Here is a 19,550-nt window from a genome sequence, read left to right as displayed (position 1 = left end):
AAACAGTATACAAAGTAGAAAAACTGGATAATGAAGTGGCTTAAAAAGCATTAACCTAACATTTATTTATGTCAAACACTATTCTAAACACAGAAGATAAGTGGTAAACAAGAAATCTCTGTCCTTTTAGAGCTTACATTCAATTGCATGAGATAGACAATATAAAACTATATGTGTAGAATGGAGAAAAAGTCTCTGAATAGTGACCTTTGACCTGAATCTTGAATAAAATAAAGGGGTAAGTCTTACAGATACTTGGAGAAAGAGCATTTTAGGCAGAGGAAACATAACAGCAAATTATTCGAATCAGTTTCATGACTGGCATTTCCCAGTATTTGGAAGGAGGCCGGTGTGACAGGAGCATGGTGAGCAAAGGAAAACAATGCTGGCAGAAGCCAGATCACATAGGGCCTGGTAAGCTTTAGTTAAAAACTCTGGATTATATTCTTAAAAGCCATTTAAGCAGGGAACAATTAACATTTAAGCAGGGAGTAACACAACCTGGTTTATATTTTTTTTAATTTTTATTTTTTAATTTTTTGCTTTGTAAAAAATTAATGTTGTGAGGAAGGGCAAGTTTGGAAACAAAGGAACCTTTTAGTGGACTACTGCAATGGTCCGGGAGAAAGATGGTGGTTTAAACTAGGCTGATTAAGTGGAGGTAGTGAAAAGTAGTCAGATTCTGTGTTTATTTTGAAAGCAGAATCTACAGCATTTGTTGTTGAGTTGACTGCATAGGAGAGAAAGAAAAGCCAAGGATAATTCTGAAGACTCGCCCTGAGTAAGTCTGTAAATGGCAATATAACTTACCGAGTTGAAAAATGCTAGAGTAAGAGCACAGTGTGGGGGAGAAATTAAAAGTCCAGTTTAGGATAGATATTCTTTGAGATACCTGTTTGGCATTCAAGTGGAATATGTGAAGGGTGTGAAAAATTCATAAACAGAAACCTCAATTAAATAGAGTTGGGAGACCAGAACGGGGAACTCTCATGCCCTGTGATGACAGCAGAGCCCTATAGGAAGAAGAAAGACTCCTGTCCTGGCAAGGACTCAGCCAATGATTAAGTTATGGATTCTTTATTTACTATAGCCCTCCCAATGTCCTTCTTCTCTCTTCGTTAAAAGTGTTCTCCTTCTCTTGCCCTGAGGGAACTTGCATGTGGCTCACCATGGTTGCAGATATGGAATTGCAATTCTCTGCTAAAAACAAATAAACCCATCTGTGCAGAGAAATATCCTGCAGTCTACTTATTTTAGGTCAACAAGGGCATATTTGGTTCTATAAGACTAAAATTCAGAAATAAATGATTGTTGTGAATATATACTTTAAGGAATCATCAGTGTATTTAGAGAAGTGAAGAAACTGAGGATTAAGTTGGTGGCACAAGGACATGTAAGGTCCTGAAGAAGAGCCAGCAAAAGAGACTTCATTTATTTGCTTGTTTTTTTGTTTGTTTTCCCTTCATTGACTCTCATTTCCTTGACTTCTAAATATAAGAGGGTGTCAGAATTCTGTCTCTGGACTTCTCTAACTTACATCCTTGGTCAATTTATGTAATCCCATGATCTTAAATATCATCCATAATATGAACTCTAGTTTTATATATGCTAGTGGCTATGCAGAATATACACATGGATAGTTAACATGCTTGAATGCAAATGTCTCAGTAGTAACTTATCATATTCTCAGAAGCCTGCTTCTTCCCCAGACTTTCTCACCTCAATCAAGGGCAATTCCATCTTTCCAGTTTCACAGATCAAAAGAATTTATTATTCTCTTTCTTTCACACTTTGATTCCAGCTTTTAAACACATGTTGATTCTACCATTAACATACATTGAGAATCTGACTACTTATCACCGATTGAACCATAGTTGATTCTTATTACTTACAGTAGTTATGTTCTATACAGTCACTGTGAACACTGAATCAAAGAATACTGACCCATTTCTCCTAGGGGAAATACAGGGTTAGGTCCCTTAGAACGTCTTGTGACAATGTATTCATCAATTGATCAATACATAATTTTGTTTTATTTGTGCTTCTGTTTAAAGACACTTCATTTAAGATGTATTATTGATTCATTAACACTGAATGAATAGTCAATAGCATTATAATACATGCCTGAATGAAGCTTATCTAAGACATATTTCCTCCATAAGTTACATCCCAGCCTTCTTGTGCTTAGGAACACTATGCAGTACTTCAATACCACACTTGGACACCATTTTAAGCTGTGAAATCACAAATAAACACAAAAATGTGAAAAATATGGCACTACATAAACCATGAAAAGACACTCATTCAGAAGTATGAAAACTGAAATAAGAAGGTAGTATACTGCCTTACTTGACTTCAACTGGGAATGTACTTATCAAGTGTGTCCAGTGTTTTGCTGCTCTGCACATGCCTGTGAATGACCTTGAAATCATTGTGAGTATTGATTCTGGAGTTACAAATACATTTTAGCAAGCAGGCAAATTTGCAAACAGAATCTGCAAATAATGAGGATCGATTTACTATCATTTTCTGTCCTATTCCTCTATTTTATTTCTCTCCATAGCAATTATTGGGACCAGGCATGCTATATATTTTCCTTAATTTTGTTTATTGCTTGTCTCACCCTAAGGACATAGAGTTTTACAACTTCTGTTCATGCTTAATCCTGATCCCTTATAATAGGACTTAGCAATAATAAGCACTTAATAAATACTTATGAGACAAAAAGATTCAGAGACAGATATTATAAACAGACAGTTATAAAAGTGAGACAGTGAAAGGCATATATATTTAAATTTAGTTTATTTTTGATGAATTAGTATGTATACAGTTTAAAATTTTAGAAGTACAAAGAGGTATACCATGAAGTCTCCTTGTACTGTAAATAAAATGCCAAATTTACCATATTTTACATTTTTTAATGTAAATATCAAAATCTACAAAAAGCAGGTTAAGAACATATGACACAAAAGGAATTAATCTGAGGAAACCATAAGAATTTGAAAATTAAAGTTCCTTGTGAAAAATGACCCCAACAAAAAAATTAGAAGTATGAGTGTCTTTGCAGTACTCAAGAAAGGGGTGAAAGAGAAAAATAAAATAATTGCAAAAACAAAAAGCAGCACTGTTCTTGAGGTGACTAGTAAGAGCAGATGTTTAGATTTTCAGGAATAATGTAAGCCAGTTTTTAAACACAGACGTTATTAAAAATTAAACTATGTACTGACAATTAGGTGAATTCTGGTAAAATTCTATAAAAACAGAGAGGAATACCTAAAATTTATCACTTTCTAATTATTTTACTGCATTTTACTATTTCTGTGATCTTGAGGTTCTTTATGTCTATTACATTTGCATGGAAATACCATACAATGATTGTGATACTGCTTGTCTCTCCCAAGCTCCATTTTCAATGATATCAAGTAATGGCTTGAAATAGGCCCTGGTGAAAGTATTTACATCACAGAATTGGCAAATATAATAAATCAGAGCTTAATTTATTATCTTGTTCATTGTCTAAATTTAAGAAATAATAGAGAAAATGTTAATAATGCAATTAAACTTATAAGTATATCATGTGTATACCCATTATATTATGAATAGCACCAAAAAAATTCTCCCAGTATTTGAAAATTATTATCTGATTCAGCAAAGAACTGCTTGTGTCATTGACGAACAAGTGATGTTCCAAAGTACAGTTTTGTTTTTCACTTTGTTTTTCTTATTAGCAAAACTAAAATATCTTCCAACATTCATGTCAGAACTGCATTTCCAGAGCCATCAGTTGAACTTTTACCGACACGTCACCAAATAAAACCCACATTATTTAAAATAAAAGTCAAATAAACGTGGCTGAAAACAGCAAGAGATGTAAGTTCTAGGTTGACAAAAGTCACACTACATTAAATGAAATAATTCAACAATATAAAAGTGATTAGAGGGAAGGGATATTTATGGAAGGCAGGAAATAAAGATCCAGTAGATGAGGAACATTAACAGTGTTCCTCAAGAAGAGAACAAACAAAACAAAAAAGTGAAAATGTTATCTTTCTCCAGGCATGGCATTCAAGATATTTGACATCATTTTAAGGCACAGACAATCACTACCTCTCCTAACAATGCTCCTAAGATCCCACGTGGACTAGCTGTTAACCATGGAAGTTCCAGGATCTGGTAGACTAGAACACAGGGGCCAAGGTCAGGGGCAGGGACAGGGGACACTCTGAGGCTGTAGTTTAGTAATGCTGTTCCAGCATTACAAGTACATGCACACTGGCCTTGTCTTTGTCTAGTACATCTTACAAAGTCTCAGATCTTAGCTTCTCTGTCATTTCCTTGACCGTCAGAATAAGATCAAATTCTCTTAGCATACACCTGTGTAATTTTACATTTATTCACAGGATTAGGAAATGGGTTGTATCTCTTGCTGAGGAAGAGTGAAGGCAAATGAAATGTGATCTTCAGAGACATCAAATCACAATTGTTGTCTCAAATAGCTTTTTGTATTTTCTAAGTTGGGTTAACTTTTATGTCAAGTTTTATTGTTACTTTCTGGGGAAAAGATGATTAATATACTGTACAATGGAGCCCATTAAGGCAAAATTACTCATTCTGATAATCTGGTGATTACCTCTTTTTCTTTCTATGTTCATGTGTCTCATTTCAGAATTTCCTACTAGGGGAGAATTGGTCAATATTTTTTAAAAATGGATCATTTTGTATTATTTATTAAGATCCTGGGCAGGAAAGACTTAACTCAGCAGGCCTAGGTTGCACAAACCCTGCACATTCCAAAGAAATGTCTGTCTTCAGGATTGGCCCTGGAAGACCTCTGGGATAAAATCTCTGAATCCTTGGAATATTCTACCTAATAAGAGTCTTTTTGTATGCCTGAAGTCTTGGAATGGAAGATACTATACCAATTTGGACTGCTGGGTTTCCTTTCTTCAGTCAAAGGAACACATTTTACAGATGATAGTGCCCAACACTGGGCAAAGAGTTATCTCATCAAATGGACATATCGTGATTCATATCACCCTCACAGTAGTGGTTTGATAGAAAATTAGAATGAGCAATGAAGCACTTTTTCATGTAAGATGGAGGGAGATAAAAGCATGAAGGGCTGACTTACACACTTCCATGAATATATGCTGACACTCAGTTCAGAAGGGTGAAGGGAGGGTGTCCACTAAATAGATTCTTCTGCTTTTGGAGAAGGATCTGTGTAAGAAGGTGTGATGGTTAATTTTATGTACCAACTTGTCTAGGCCACAATACCCATATACTTGGTCAAAAACTATTCTAGATGTTTTTTGTGAAGGTACATTTTTAGCTGAGATGAACATTTAATTCAGCAGACTTCCAGTAGAGCAGATTACCCTCCATAATGTGGGTGGGCCCAATGAAATCAGTTGAAGGCCTTGATTAAAAAACAACTGACCTCCCCCTGAGGAAAAGGGAGTTCTGCCAGCAAAAGGAATTCTGCTTTTAGACTCAAACTGCATCTCTTCTCTGAATCTCCACCCTGCCAGTCTACCTTGCAGATTTTGAACTTGCCAACCTCCACAATAACATGAGTGAATGCCTTAAAAAAAATCTCTCTTGCTGTCTCTCTGTCTCTCTATTTTCATGCATATATCATATGTGTGTGTATGTATATGTATATACATATGTGTGTGTGTGTATATTGGTTCTGTTTTTCTGGAGAACCCTGACTAATACAGAGGGAATAAGAAAGGATGTTGGTACAACTGTACAAGTCTTCCTCATATCAATTTTCTTTTTTTCTATTTGATGCAGTGGTCCTGGGACCAGGCCACCTGAAGCAGGGATGATCCCTAAGCAAGTACGTTAACTGTAAGTATTTCTTCAATCCTTTGTACCAGAATGACTAAGAACCTATCACCCATCTGGCAAAATTTGTGTTGATAATGAATAGTGAAAGCAGCCGTATTACCTAGTGGTAGAGATAACCCTCTAGCTCTAACCTATATAACCATTCCCTCTATGAAAGGGAATGGACTGAGTGGGAAGCACTTGCTAGACCAGTATTGCTACCAGAAATCTAGACCAGCACAACGTCTGAACCTGTGGAGAATTGGGGGTTAAAATCAATAACAAATGGTAAGGAGAAATAACAGCTAAGAGTAAAGGAATGAATACGTGGCTTATGCAACAAAGGAAATCATTATTACATTAATATCTTAAGAGAGGCTCAGAGAAAGAAAATGGCATTGTCTCTTAACACAATTATATCATATGCTCAAAAGGGTAAAGACATATATTTGCCAAGAACAACCGTGCTTTTGGAAACGCAGAGGGTCCAAAGGAAGCCTGCAAACCAGAGTGGCCATGATCTGGTTAACATTGTTGCCATACAATGTGATGAAGAACTGGACCAATTATTAATAACTGAGTGAAACTCTGGTAATGTGCTAGTATCTTTTGTTTCTTATTTTTCAGTTATATTTACTGCAAAGGATATCATTTAGTAAGGAGTTTCTGGGAACTACCCTCTACTGGTCTATTTGACCATGCAGTATTTGGCTCCCAGCTGACTGAATACTGTGTAACCATAAACCTTGATGACCAAATGCTTAGAAAGATCCCTGGTTATAAAGGATGAAATATAGTAGTGACATCTCCTACATACCACAATATGCTGTGTGTACAAATACACACTGTCCTTGCTTTTGTGGATAAAAAGCTTTTTGAAAGATTAGAAAAAAATGAAACAATGGGTTTCTCATGGGAATAAGCAGTAGGCATCACAGGCACATTCAGTGGATCTGAATTTCCCTGGGGAACATCCCTACCCTGAGATGAGGTAAGCTATGGGAGGTATTATGGCACACTCATACTAAATTACATTTAGGTGTGTTCGCAATTCATCTAACTCTGGGATGGGAGACCCAATATTTTGGGGTAAAAAATACATATTTTAACTGCACTCAGGCCACTAGTGCAGAATGACCACAACATGTGTGGTAGGATTATACATTATCCCACAATACAAAAATGGTTTTAGGGGAGACAAGTGCTAGTGTAGCCACTGTGGATGTGCTGACTTTGTTTTTAATGAGGAATGACATTCAGAGGAAAAAGATTTACTAGAAGAATTAGAGTGAATTAGAGGATTAGAGTGAATTCTCTTCTAAGAGAATTCCCAGGCAAGAGATGGGAGTTGTCCTGGAAAGATGATGGGACTTTAGTAAAGTGGGTCAAGCCAACTAAACAAATACTGATGGGTAATGCTAGGATGGAGCTTTGGGAAAGGCCATCTACCCTGATCCTTCAGAACTACTCGATTATTTTAATACAAGTAACCATGGGGCAATGACTCTCCATCTTATCTGCTGAGGATCAAGGGGCACACCATGGAAATCTTATGGACTTCCAAACTTATGGAAGTTCTCTGGGGACACTTGTAATTAAAATTGATGAACTATGATTGTCATTGCCTGGAGAATAGATCAGAATAAGACATATTCTATAGTATAGTTAGCAGGGACAGTTAGCTGCTATATAGCAGCACCCAATGAAAACCAGTCTCAGCACTAGCCCATGAATTAAGACAAGGTGACTGGCTTTATCCTCAACTTACTTGGAACCCAGAAATAACCAAATCATGATCAACTGTAAAAATTTATGGTATATGGACAGGGACCAATTCTGTGGGAAGACATAGCACATACCTCTGTGATTCTTACTGATTTGTTCTGTGATGAAACTAATTGTGTCATGACAATATTGCATTATAGTATAACACTGGCATTGTTGGTAAGGTTCAACTACCTTATATAAGTAAGTCTAATGATAATACTGATACTGTGATGAAATGCATTGGGAGATGCAAGTTTCCCAATGCATTGGGAGATAAAGCCTCTTCAGGATATACTGCCAATGGAAAATGACTGTCCTGAGGAAAGACTGGATTTAGCTCCCTGTCAGCTAAATTCTACGTTAAATGGTTCTGTGAAATTTATCACACAGTAAAAACAACACTAGATCGAATGAGGAAATGAGTAGTCAAACTAGTATGAAAATATGAAAATGTATTTAACACCTTTTGAGGATGCATTAGTTCTTTCTTTAAATCTACCTTGCACTGACTGGTCCTAATTTTTGGCAGATTTGTGCAGATACTATTGCTATATCTGTTATATAAGTGCTAAACTAAATTACATGCTCAGAAAAATATGATCATTTTTCTGTAAGAGCCTAGGCCAAGTGTCAGGGCTGTGGACTGAGCAGGAAAGGGTTAACTCAGCAGGCCAGGGTTGCTCAAATCTTATACATTCCCAAGAAAAGTCTGCCTTTAGGACCGGCTCTTGGCGGACTTCTGGGAGGTAGCTTCTGAACCCTTGGAATATTCTGCCTGAAAGAGGGTTTTTGTATGCCTGAGGTCTTGGGCCATGCCAAGTTTGACCAGTTTGACCAGATAAATATATCCTAACAATATAATTTATGTGAACAGCTTACCTGGTTGGCAACATTTTGCAAGTGCTGTTACACATCATTGTTAGGGGAATTAAGCATGTCCTCATGCATCTCAACAAGGCAGGGGAACCTTGAGCCAGGTTTCTCCTGAACTTCACACCATGTGGTCTTTTCCTTTGCTAATTTTGATCTGTATCCACTTGCTCTAATAAACTGTGAGTATGACAGCGTTTTTGAGTCCTTCATGTCCTTCTAGCAAATCATCAAGCCTCAGGGTGATCTTGGGGATCCCGGAAACAGCTCCACTTCCTGCTTTTTTTACCCTCAACAAGTGAAACTTTAAAGTGACTTAACATCTTTCCAGGCCCGGTTCCACTCCCCAGACATCTCTAATTAAAAGGTAGTTCCTTTAGGACTACTAAAATTAAACAAGTAGTTACTAAAACTACTTGTATAGAAGTCTGTATCTTTTGAGGTGATACCTATATTGTTATCTGTATCCATAATCTATTAATTCTATCTCTATATCTATCCTCCCAAAAAGGGAAAAACTGAATGTAGATAGGTAGACAGATAGACAGGTAGATAGATAGATAGAGACATAGATATATTAGATACAGTTATAGATATATAGATATAGATTCATTCAGTTTTCTGGTTCAGATTTTGCACTTTTTTTAGATAGTATTGGTTAATTTTTGTTTTCAGCTTTAAGTCCTTTTCTTGTTTCACTGAAGACTAAATTTTTTTGTGTATTTTTACTTCTACTGCATTTCACTTCTGTTTTTCATTCTTTTTGTTGTTTTCAGTGGATTGCAAAAGATACAAAAATGCCTTTATTCCTGGATTCTTAGCTAGTTATCCTTGATTCATTTGGAATATAGAAGAGTGTAAAATGCATTGGACTGAATCGCTTTCAAAGAACAGTACCAGACATCAATCAGGCCCTAAATAAATTGCAGCTATTACTGTTATTTCCATTTATTTATTCAGTTATATATATTCTTATATAAAATATTTCTGAATTCTTTCAGGAAGACACTGAATAATTCAAACAAAAAAATGACATATGAATCATTATTTGCCTGATTTGGTAGGTAGAATACCTTTGAGAGCTGTTACTAAAAATACATCATGAGACCGTATTCTATAAATTATAAAATTAACCTGATTAGTGACAAAAATAATCATGTATTTTTATAGTATTATATCTAATTTTAGGATGAAGGGAAATTAGAGATACTATCAGACATGAACTACTGTTCAAAAAGTGCTATTAAATTAACAGGTATTATTTTGAATGATAACCCAGAGAATTCTTAAAGAACTGATTAAAGTACTGAATTATTAGCTTTACAGTCAACCTGAAACAAATTAATTCTATTTTGAACAGAAGTAATCTAACAGAAACAAAAATAACAAAAATGTACAGATTCTCTTAAACATGTTATGGAAATCAGAAGTATTAAATGAGGTCTGTAGGGGAACAAAATATCTCTTTAGCATGCTGCTTTTTTTCCAGCAGAAAACAAGGCCCAAAAGTCTCATGAAGAACCTTGACCTTCCCCCTAACTGCCTAAAACATGTAGATAGAGGACCTATTCTAGGAAGCGAACTATCACCATAGATAACTATAGCATGAACTAGGTGTGTAGATAGGGAGGAACCCAGGAAAGTCTGTTTGTTAAAATTCCGCTCTGTGTCCCATTGTCTCTGCAGAATCCAGCAAACATTTATTTACCAAACATTTGCTTTTCCATCTCCATGTCAATTTCCCCTTTGAAGTCCCAAATCCCTACCCCCAGCATCCTCTTTTGTCTTTAGCTGCAGATGGTATTTAACGTGAGGGTTTCAGCCATTTTGGCAAATTACACAGTTTTCCAGGGTCTCTTCCATGTGTACATGTTATTAAACTTTGATTTTTTCCTGTTAATCTGTCTCATGTCAATTTAATTCTTAGACCAGCCAGAAGAACCTAGAAGGATAGAGAGAATCTCTTTCTCCTCTACAGTTCCTTTGGAAAAGTTATTGTAACCGAAAACTTATTTTCTCTATACTTAAAATAAAAATTCTAATACCGAATTCTCAAGTATGTTGTTGAAAATGTATTTAATGAAAGTCCAACACTTAAAAGGTGATTTTTTTTTTCTAGAGATTTTGCTTTAAATTAGAGCACATTTGAATCAATGGGACAACTGGTAACTTGGTTATGACCTCCTCCACTGAATTGTTAATGTCTCTATTTTAGTTCTCTGCATATTATGAATAAGAAAATGATAACTCATATTCCTAGAGACTCAAATTTAGTAAGAAAATTTGTTTCTCTATTAAAATATATGCAACTATGTTCTAAAATAGAAATTTAAAAATGGTTTAAGAGAAATTGTTATACATAATTACTTGACTTGAGGAGAACAGCATTTTTTCCCACTGCCCTAAGTTGGATTCCCCAGCAAGCAGACTCTGTGACAGAGATTAGTGTGTAGAAAATTTATTAGGGAGTGCTCAGTGAATCAACGTCTATGGGAAAGGAAGGGAGGGATAAACATCTGTGTTACTGAAAGTATAGCAAACAGGACAAGACACATGGTGAAGCTGAACTATGATAGAGCTTCCATGGTGGCCTCAGCTAACCTTACAGGGGTTCTGAAGTTAGGATGACTCTTCTTCACAGTTGTCCTAGTTAGGGTGAAGGGACCAAGACTTTATATTCCCATGTCATTTAGTCATTGGATTTGGACTTTGGCAAGTCCTTAGGGGACTGGCTGCTGAGTGATTCCCATGACAATTTGAACTTTACCTGAGCCCTGTGCTCCTATAAAAGTCATTTCTGCCTGACACTTTCGAACACTTACAGAACTTATGGTTGAAACATTCTCTCTACCATAATAGTCCCCCTTCCTCATTATGATAGTCTTTTCCAATCAAGTTGAGAATTGAAAGAGGGAAGTATTTTTTTCTCACCAGTTTCTTGTTTCCATGCTGAGGAATGCGAGATGATTTAACATTAACTCAAGTCAGAATTTGATTCAAATTTTTGACTAGATGCTCTACTTACTGATTCAAGGCTGTATTTGTACATTCAAGTAAGCACCCAAAAGTGGGTTGAAAAGTCATTTTTCCTAGTAGGGGTAATCCAGGGAAGGGAAGGGTGTGGGGGTTGAGGGGAGGTACCCACTCTGAATAAAGTTTAAAGGAATGATGAGAGACGAACATAGAATACATTTCTAGGATGAGTATTAATGCTTTCTATATTTTGGATTTGTTATTACAAGAAAGCAAAAATTGCAAACAAACCAAATGGATGATGAATAAATAAACTGTAGCACATTTATACAATTGTAATATTATAAAACAATGAAAATGAATGAACCATAAATATAGGTATAAACATCATAATATTGAGGAGAAAAAGCTAAGAGCAGAAGAATATATTAATATATTACAATTTATAAAATATTCAAGACTGTGGAAAATCAAACAATGTGTTGTTTGGGAGTGCATAGTACATATGAGGTAAACCTTTAGAGGAAATAAGTGAAATTTCCTGATAGTGATGCTGAAAACTCGGCTTCTGTGCACCGGAGCCAAATCGAATCTCAGAGACAGAGTTTTGGGTGAAGTAGAAAAGAATAGCTTTATTGATTTGCCAAGTAAAGGGGGACACAGAGGGCTCCTGCCCCGAAAAACTATGTGTCCAAACCCAGGAGGATGTGATAAGGAATTTTATAGCAAGGGTTCAAGGGTGAGGTTGCTGATGAGATTAGGGTGTGTTCAGGGCCTGCACTCCTTTAATCCGGCCTCAGATGGTCTCCAGATAAACTTCTCTCATCCTCAAGGCTATCAAACTGTGAGCTTTCCTCTGGAATGAGGATTGCTTCATCTTCCATTTATTGGGGGTTTTAGTTCTATAATGTAAAGAGATCAAAAGATATTGTTATGTGTATCCCTTGAGGCAGAAGCAGGACCCTCCCCCAAGGCTGTGCTATTGTTTCATTGGCTGCTCTTCCCTTGTCTCTGCACCCGCTCCCTTTCCTGATTAGCAACTGTTTGAACCTGCCCCTTGGAACTCAGGGAAAGTCATGGAGGCTAAACAGAAAGACTCCCGAGCCCAGAAAGCCCACAGGATCCTGCTTGGTTTCAATAATGGCTACATATGGTTGGAATAAAGAGTGATACAAAGAAGAAAAACAGGGTTTTCAAGAGTGTGAGCATTATTCAAACTCTTAAAATGGGTGGTATGTAATGTACACTAATGTACACAATAGTGTTAATCACTTTTTGCCTTATAAAAATGCTTATTTTATAATATATAAATATTCCATTAAAATAAGAAAAAAATAGCAAGAATTAGAATGGAGAATTTGGCTGTGTCATCAATGGCATAGTTTCAAACAGGTCCAAAAAATTTGTTTTTAAAAATTGGACAGATGAAGAATCCCATTAGTTCTTGACTGTTCATTTCTGAAATACTATATTTATTACTTAAGCACATTTAATGTTTTGAAGTTAGAATGTATTACAAAGGAAAAGTTTTCTTATATTTATTTGGAAGACTGGTTCAGTTAAAGAAAAACTCTTTTTTGAAAAGATAACATTTCACAATTGAGAAAACGTATATTACAACAACCTTCAGTTAATCTAGGTTATAGATTACATAGTCATTTTGCCTCTCATTATATCCCATAGTGTTGCTATTTTCTTATTTCATCGTTCTGTATAACTGTTCCCAGGAAGATATGGAAAAGAAGTCAAGGAAGGTAAAATCCAGATTTTATTTTTTAATTCAGATTTTAAAATTAATAATGAATTTATCATTAGTGCCTAATTCCAAACCAGAACATGATTTAGACTATTTTCTTATCTGGAAAGAGAAAAAAGAAAACTTTATTCCTGGACTATTGCCAGATTTCTATTTGTAACTACATAACACTTGCAATGATGTCTATGCCTCTGTAGTTTTGAAAATTATTCCCACAGATGTTGATTCCTGCTTTTACAGACATTTAAACCAAACTATGTCTTCCTAATTTGCATATGCTGTCAACAAGCTACGATCTGGTGTAATCCCTGCCAGAGCTTTCCCTCCTGTAAATGGAACAATCAGGATGGGGTTTTATTTCAAGTGACTGTATAACCCAAGAGTTTAACTAATTACACTACAGTTTAAAATAAATCTTTGGTGCACTATCTTAAAGAATTAATATAGTATGAAGAAAAATCACTTTAAGGAAGATGGCTTCATTTCATTCTATAAGTCTCAGAAATCTGATGTACAATAAACTGACCAACAAACCATTACAGAGAGCAAGTAGGAATGACATTCAAAGCAAGCATTTCCACAGCCTCATCAAAAATGTGCTGAAATGGCAACAGTGAATATGTATTAGAAATTTAATTTAGTCTCCTAAGTGACCTTGATCATTTGATTAGGCTGTATCTAAGATAGTGTTTTCAAGTGTATTTATAAATGCCTAAAGCAAGAAATGGAAAAGAATATCCTTCAAACAGCTACCCTGAAGATTTCTTGGATTAGGAAAGAAAATGAAAAAGACCAGTTTGGCTCATTAATAATTCAACATCTTTCTGATTTTAAAATCCCCTTCAGTCAAAATCTTGACTTTCTTTTTTTCAGAAAATTCTTATTAGTGAGAGCTCTAAGGCATTAGTGAAATGTTTTTAGACTGTTTCTTTTATTTGTGTTAAAGTTGTGCCCTTCCATTATGCCCCTCCTAATTTGTCTAGAAAATCCAGATTGCCTGGCACCTGCATGTCATAGGTCCTTCTGTTATGGGTGTTTTTCTCACTTGCTGCTACATTGCTGTTTTTCTGATGTACATTAAGTGGCTCAGATAAAAACCACATGTATATAACCTGTAGAGAAATTGTGTAGTTTCAAAATAAATTTTTCTGTTAGTAAAACTGTCACATAAAATATTTTAAATAAATTTTTAGTTCCCTAAACTTCTAAGAAGGATAAGCCCCTATATTAAAACCATCTCACAATACCACAGATTTTGTTAGATTGAAAATCATGAGTACATCTCTTTCATTTATACTCTGACTGTCTGAACATGAGTGTTATCCTACATATAATTCATATCACATAATATAGTTATTCAAATATTTGAATAGTCAGGTGTTTGTGTATATTGCACATATGTCCTTACAGAGAGTTGGAAAAAGTTCTTTCATTCAGCAATTATTTTTTGAGCACTTATGTGCCAGAAATGGTGCTATGCATTAAATATTCTTTAATGAACAGAAAACAATCTCTGCCTATCTACTGGTATTTCACAGACAAATAAGCAACTATGGTAAGGGTAATTTTTATTAAATGGACAAATATAGGGTGTTATGTGAACATAGGTGGAAATTTAATCCACTCTTCAGGGGTAAGCATAGATCTCTCAGAAAATGCAATATCTACATTGAGTTCTGCAAAGTAATTGGAATCAGATCCAGAAGTATTATGTGGATTTAGGATTGTGCGCAGGGTGAGTTTATCATGGGTATAGACTTCAGAAAAGAAAGAACATTTATGTTTAGGAATGCTGAAGTGATAAGAGATTATTTTGCATATGAGGAACTTCCTAACATTGCATAATATACAATTTATTTTTGTCTAAACACACAAGCCTAAAATGATATATAGTGCATTGCCAAATTCAGTAATTAAACAAGTATGTAGTTCAATATATAGTAAGGGAGGACACTAAGGAGGTGGCTTTTAACCTGAAGCTCATACAAGCAGCTATAAATCTCACACAAGGAAATTCATCTAAAACTTGTTGGTAATTCTCTTCTCTTCCATCTTGTGCTGTGATACCTTGCTTGATTATACCTCCCCTCCCAGATCACAAGCTTTCTGAGGGTACAATCTGTATTTACATATTTTTTGCTGGTCTGCCTGTCAAGTCCAGTGTAGTATATATGGCATAGGGATAAATTTGAATAAGGGAGTGATTGCATATGGGCAAGTATTTTTGACATGTGTATAAATTAGATATTTTATATTTTTAAAGAAAGAAAAGCTATTGTGAAATATATTTTCCAATGAAGCTGCCATTTTTGCTTTAATTTCCAAAAGTTTCAGTAATTGGTATATAAGCTAGTCTTTCAATTTATTTATTTTTTTTACTTTTGTATCAATTCCAAGTTCCACCTAATTCCAAAGGAGAAAGCAAACATCAGTAGCATGTCAGTGATAACCTTTTCTAATTCAGTTTCCCTTCACATTGGACATTATAATCTCTTTTACAGATATTCATTTCAGTGCAATCCTCAGACAAGTCCAGACTCACAGCAGTGGCAGTTTCTGGTTTGTTTTCCTGAGCCAACTGGTCCTCCATCTGTGTTTATTTTAAGGCATAGAGCTTATATCTGAGAGGAAGTAATCTAAATCTTTTGAAATGCTCTCTTTATCTGTAAGCACCCAGGTGTATATACAAATGAAAAACCACAAATAATCACATATATCACAAAGTGATACATAAACTGACAGTTCTGTAAAAATTGGTATTTACACAACCTTCAAATGGGTATCTTGATGATTCCATAATATTTCTAGATCAGTATACATTGTTGAACTACCTGAAGAGCTGCTATTTTTTTTTCTTGTAAATACTTGATTATGCAGAATGAAAGCTACAATTTCTTTAGATGGAAGGTATTTGGCCCTTTTAAAGAAACCTTAAGATGTTTTGAAATATTTTAATATTAGAATTTTCAAATCTAAAAGCTTTCAGGAAAAAAAAAGTCCTCTGACTTCAGAAACGTTTATAGAAAAATCCCATGTGCACACAGCCATAGCTAGGGAATTTTCTGCCTGTTACACATATTGTACAAAAATGTAGCAGAAAAATATGGAAGAGTTTGTGAATCATAAACATAAATTAATTACATTAGGGAAAATTACACTTCCAAAATTGAGTATTGTTATAGTTTTTTTCCTTTAGGACTTGCTTATTTCTGTTCTAAATGTTATATTCTTTCTTTCAGATCAATTTCCAAAAGCTTTTTTTTTAATTTTCTGTAAGATAACTTAGTGCATAGTAGAGGTATTACCTAAGTAAAATTTGGATATGACACCCTCCCCTCCAAAAAATTCTAGATACATTACAGAGGTGGATGTTTTTAAAGTTAGAATATTTTCAAGGGCTTTTATTTCAATATTACTTGATAACACAAATAACTACAATTTTAAGTTGCCTAGAGTTTCCTACATTTTACAATCCGTATGAAGCCAAATATTTTTCTCATAATCGTTTATTCATTCCTTCAACAAATATTTTCTAGCACTTACTATGTGCCAGACACTCACTTGGGCACTTGAGATACATCAGTAAACAAAATAGAAAACTTTACCACCCACATGTAGCTACACCTCTGGCAACTACAAAAATAAATACAAATGGTAAGTAAATTATGCAGTGAGTTAGAAAATGCCATAGAAAAAACTAAAGTAGAGAGTCTGTCCAATGGGATGAAGGAAAGGAACCTCCCTACAGGCTTATAAAGGCCCAAGGGGCCAGATTCTGACCCCAGTAGTGAACAGAGATGGTGGGCTGTGTTGTGTGCTCTGACCTGGATCAAGGAAGACCTTCTGCTCTGCAAGGAAGGGAGGGGCCCAGAGTCCTGTTGAGGGGAGTCGAGGGCACCCACAGGACTTGAGGACACAGAGAAGCTCCCTCATCACAGAGCCAAGACTGAGAAATGTGGTCAGGAACCTGGTGAGCTGTGCCATAGAGTTGCCCACGTCTGGATTTTGCTGATTTTGTCCCTGTGCTGTTGATTTTCATCACTACCTGGAGCTGTGGCTCTCTATGAAGAAGAGGACTACCTAGGAAGCTATGATTTGGGGCCATTGAGTAAAAGGGACAAAAGTGCCAAAGGAAGCAGAGACAGACTGGGGCTCTCAGTCCTCCTGGCGGCTGCTGTAGAGTTGAAGGGAAGGGGTAGAATTAGGCCTGAGTGGCCACAGCTCCCTGCAGATCCTGGCAAACCTACTTGTAGCCTTGAAAGAACAGAGAGAAGGCTGAAGAGTCAGAAGCTTCTCACTTGTTCCTGCCCGTGGAGAGCCAGGTTTCTCTGAAGAGAGTCTCCTCATACAGAAACCCTCCATGAACAATGGCCCTGGTGTCCTCCCTGGCACAGCTCCAAGCAGAGGTCAGCTGCCCCATCTGCCTGGATTACCTGAGAGGCGCAGTGACCACTGAGAGTGGACACAACTTCTGTCACTCCCACATCCAGCAGTGCTGGGAGGATCTCCAGGACACCTTCCCCTGTCCTGTCTGCCTCCAGCCCTGCCCCGAGAAGAGCTTTAGGAGGAACAGCCAGTCATGTCTCATGATTGATGTGAAGAATCTTCCCAGCACAGAGGACATGAGGAAATGGCAGAAAGAGAAACCTCTGTGTGAGAAGCACAAGCAGGTTCTGAGCCTGTTCTGTGAGAAGGACCTGGAGCTGCTGTGTCCCCAGTGCAGGGTCTCCTCGGAATACCAAGATCACCCCCTGGCACACATGGAGCCAGCTGCCCCTCTCACAGGAGGAAGCTCAAAAGCTACATTCAGCCCCTGAAAAAGCAGCTGCAAGATGCTGAAAAGGTGTTAGAAATGCAAGTCTCAAAATCATTTGAGTTGGTGTGGAAGGTGGAGAATCACAGGAGCAACTTGCACTCCAAAGTTGAACACTTTAAGTGTTTCTGCGGGATGGAACATGATGAAATTCATGTTAAGTTACTCAATGAAGAGAATGATGTTCAAGATAAAATAATTGAAAAAAGAACTCAAATATCAGACAAACGATACACATTACAAAGTCTGCTTGACGAAATAACCAAGAAGTGTTTGCAGAGTGACCTCGATTTGCTGACAGGCATTGAAAGGATCCACAGCATGTATGGAAAGTTAGAGAGCTCAGCAGCCTTTTCCTACAAACTAAAGAAGGAGGTTTCCACTCTCCCCCAACAATATTTTGCCCTTCACAAAAAGGTTGAAACTGTTCACCACAGTCTCATCATTTCACAAGACAGGAAAATTGCAACTTTTCAAAGGATGGAACCACACTGTGTTCATAATCCTGAGGCATTTACTTCTCACCCATCCCCAGTTCTGAGGGATTTGATGCTGGCAGGCATTTTTGGCAGGTAGAAGGAAGAGGAATGGGTGAATGGTCCTTTGGTGTGTATAAAGAATCTTTCCCCAGAAATGCTTCTATATCACCATCCCCAAGCAATAGCTGCTGGTGAATTCAACTCTCACCTACTATACCTGGCACTGGGGATTCAGGAAACCCATGTCAGATTGGTGTTTTTCTGCACTATGAGTTGGGAGAAATTTCTTTTTACAGTTTGAATAATAGATCTCCTTGATATTTATTCAGTGAAATTTTTACAGAAAAACTTGTACCCTATTTCTCTATTGGAGTTTCTTCCAAATCACTTACAATAAGTCTAGTTGAAGATGAGTGCTGAGCCCCCTTGGAAGATGTTCTCTGTGTTCTGCTTTCTTCCTGTGTTCAGGAAAAGTCCTTATAATAAAGAGTCTGAGTCCATCTTTTAGATCTTACTGCTGAATCTTTTTAATCTTCCCCCTCTGTCTTCACCTCTGCCCTACACCTGGACAAACTGTCAGGACAGTTTGGGTGCCCCTTGACTGGTCTTATGAGGGCAGTTCTAACCCAGAAAGGCCCTACCTGTAAAGGAGCTCTCCCCAAACACCAAAACCTCCAAACTAGTGGCTTTTTGCCCTTCTCTCAAGCCATTTTTTGGACCGATGGGAACCCTGACTCCACAAGAAGCCTCAGTGAGTGGAAATAAATGATTTCATACCCCCCCCCAAAAAAAGAAAAAAAAAAAACTAAAGCAGAGAAAGAGCATAAGAGATTAGGGAAGGAGGTTAAATTTTAAATATGGTAATCGCAGAAGGCACAACTGAGAAGGCTTTTGAAAATAACTTTGAAGGAAGTGATAGAATGAGTCCCAGAGAAACAATAGAAGTTGAAGAAGAATTGTGAAGAAACAGAATAAAGGTGAGTGTGGCTAAATAGAGGGGACTTGGTAGATTTTAATGAAAACAGAATACAGTAAGACAAGGGTGAGAGCAAGGAGG

At 36.6% G+C, this 19,550-nt stretch overlaps 1 protein-coding gene across 1 annotated transcript; it reads left to right on the top strand.

The window, feature by feature from the left end:
- The first annotated feature begins 17,568 nt into the window (after positions 1-17,568).
- LOC115859895 (putative tripartite motif-containing protein 61) lies at positions 17,569-18,018 on the top strand. The gene has a single exon (XM_030869307.1). It carries the CDS (start codon positions 17,569-17,571, stop codon positions 18,016-18,018), a length of 450 nt encoding a protein of 149 aa, XP_030725167.1.
- Positions 18,019-19,550: the final 1,532 nt, after the last annotated feature.

Source organism: Globicephala melas, chromosome 1 (assembly GCF_963455315.2).
Source record: "Globicephala melas chromosome 1, mGloMel1.2, whole genome shotgun sequence".
In the NCBI taxonomy this organism is placed as follows: Eukaryota; Metazoa; Chordata; class Mammalia; order Artiodactyla; family Delphinidae; genus Globicephala; species Globicephala melas.
The sequence above is the reverse complement of the archived record's forward strand: the minus strand, read 5'-3'. Positions and strand labels throughout refer to the sequence as shown.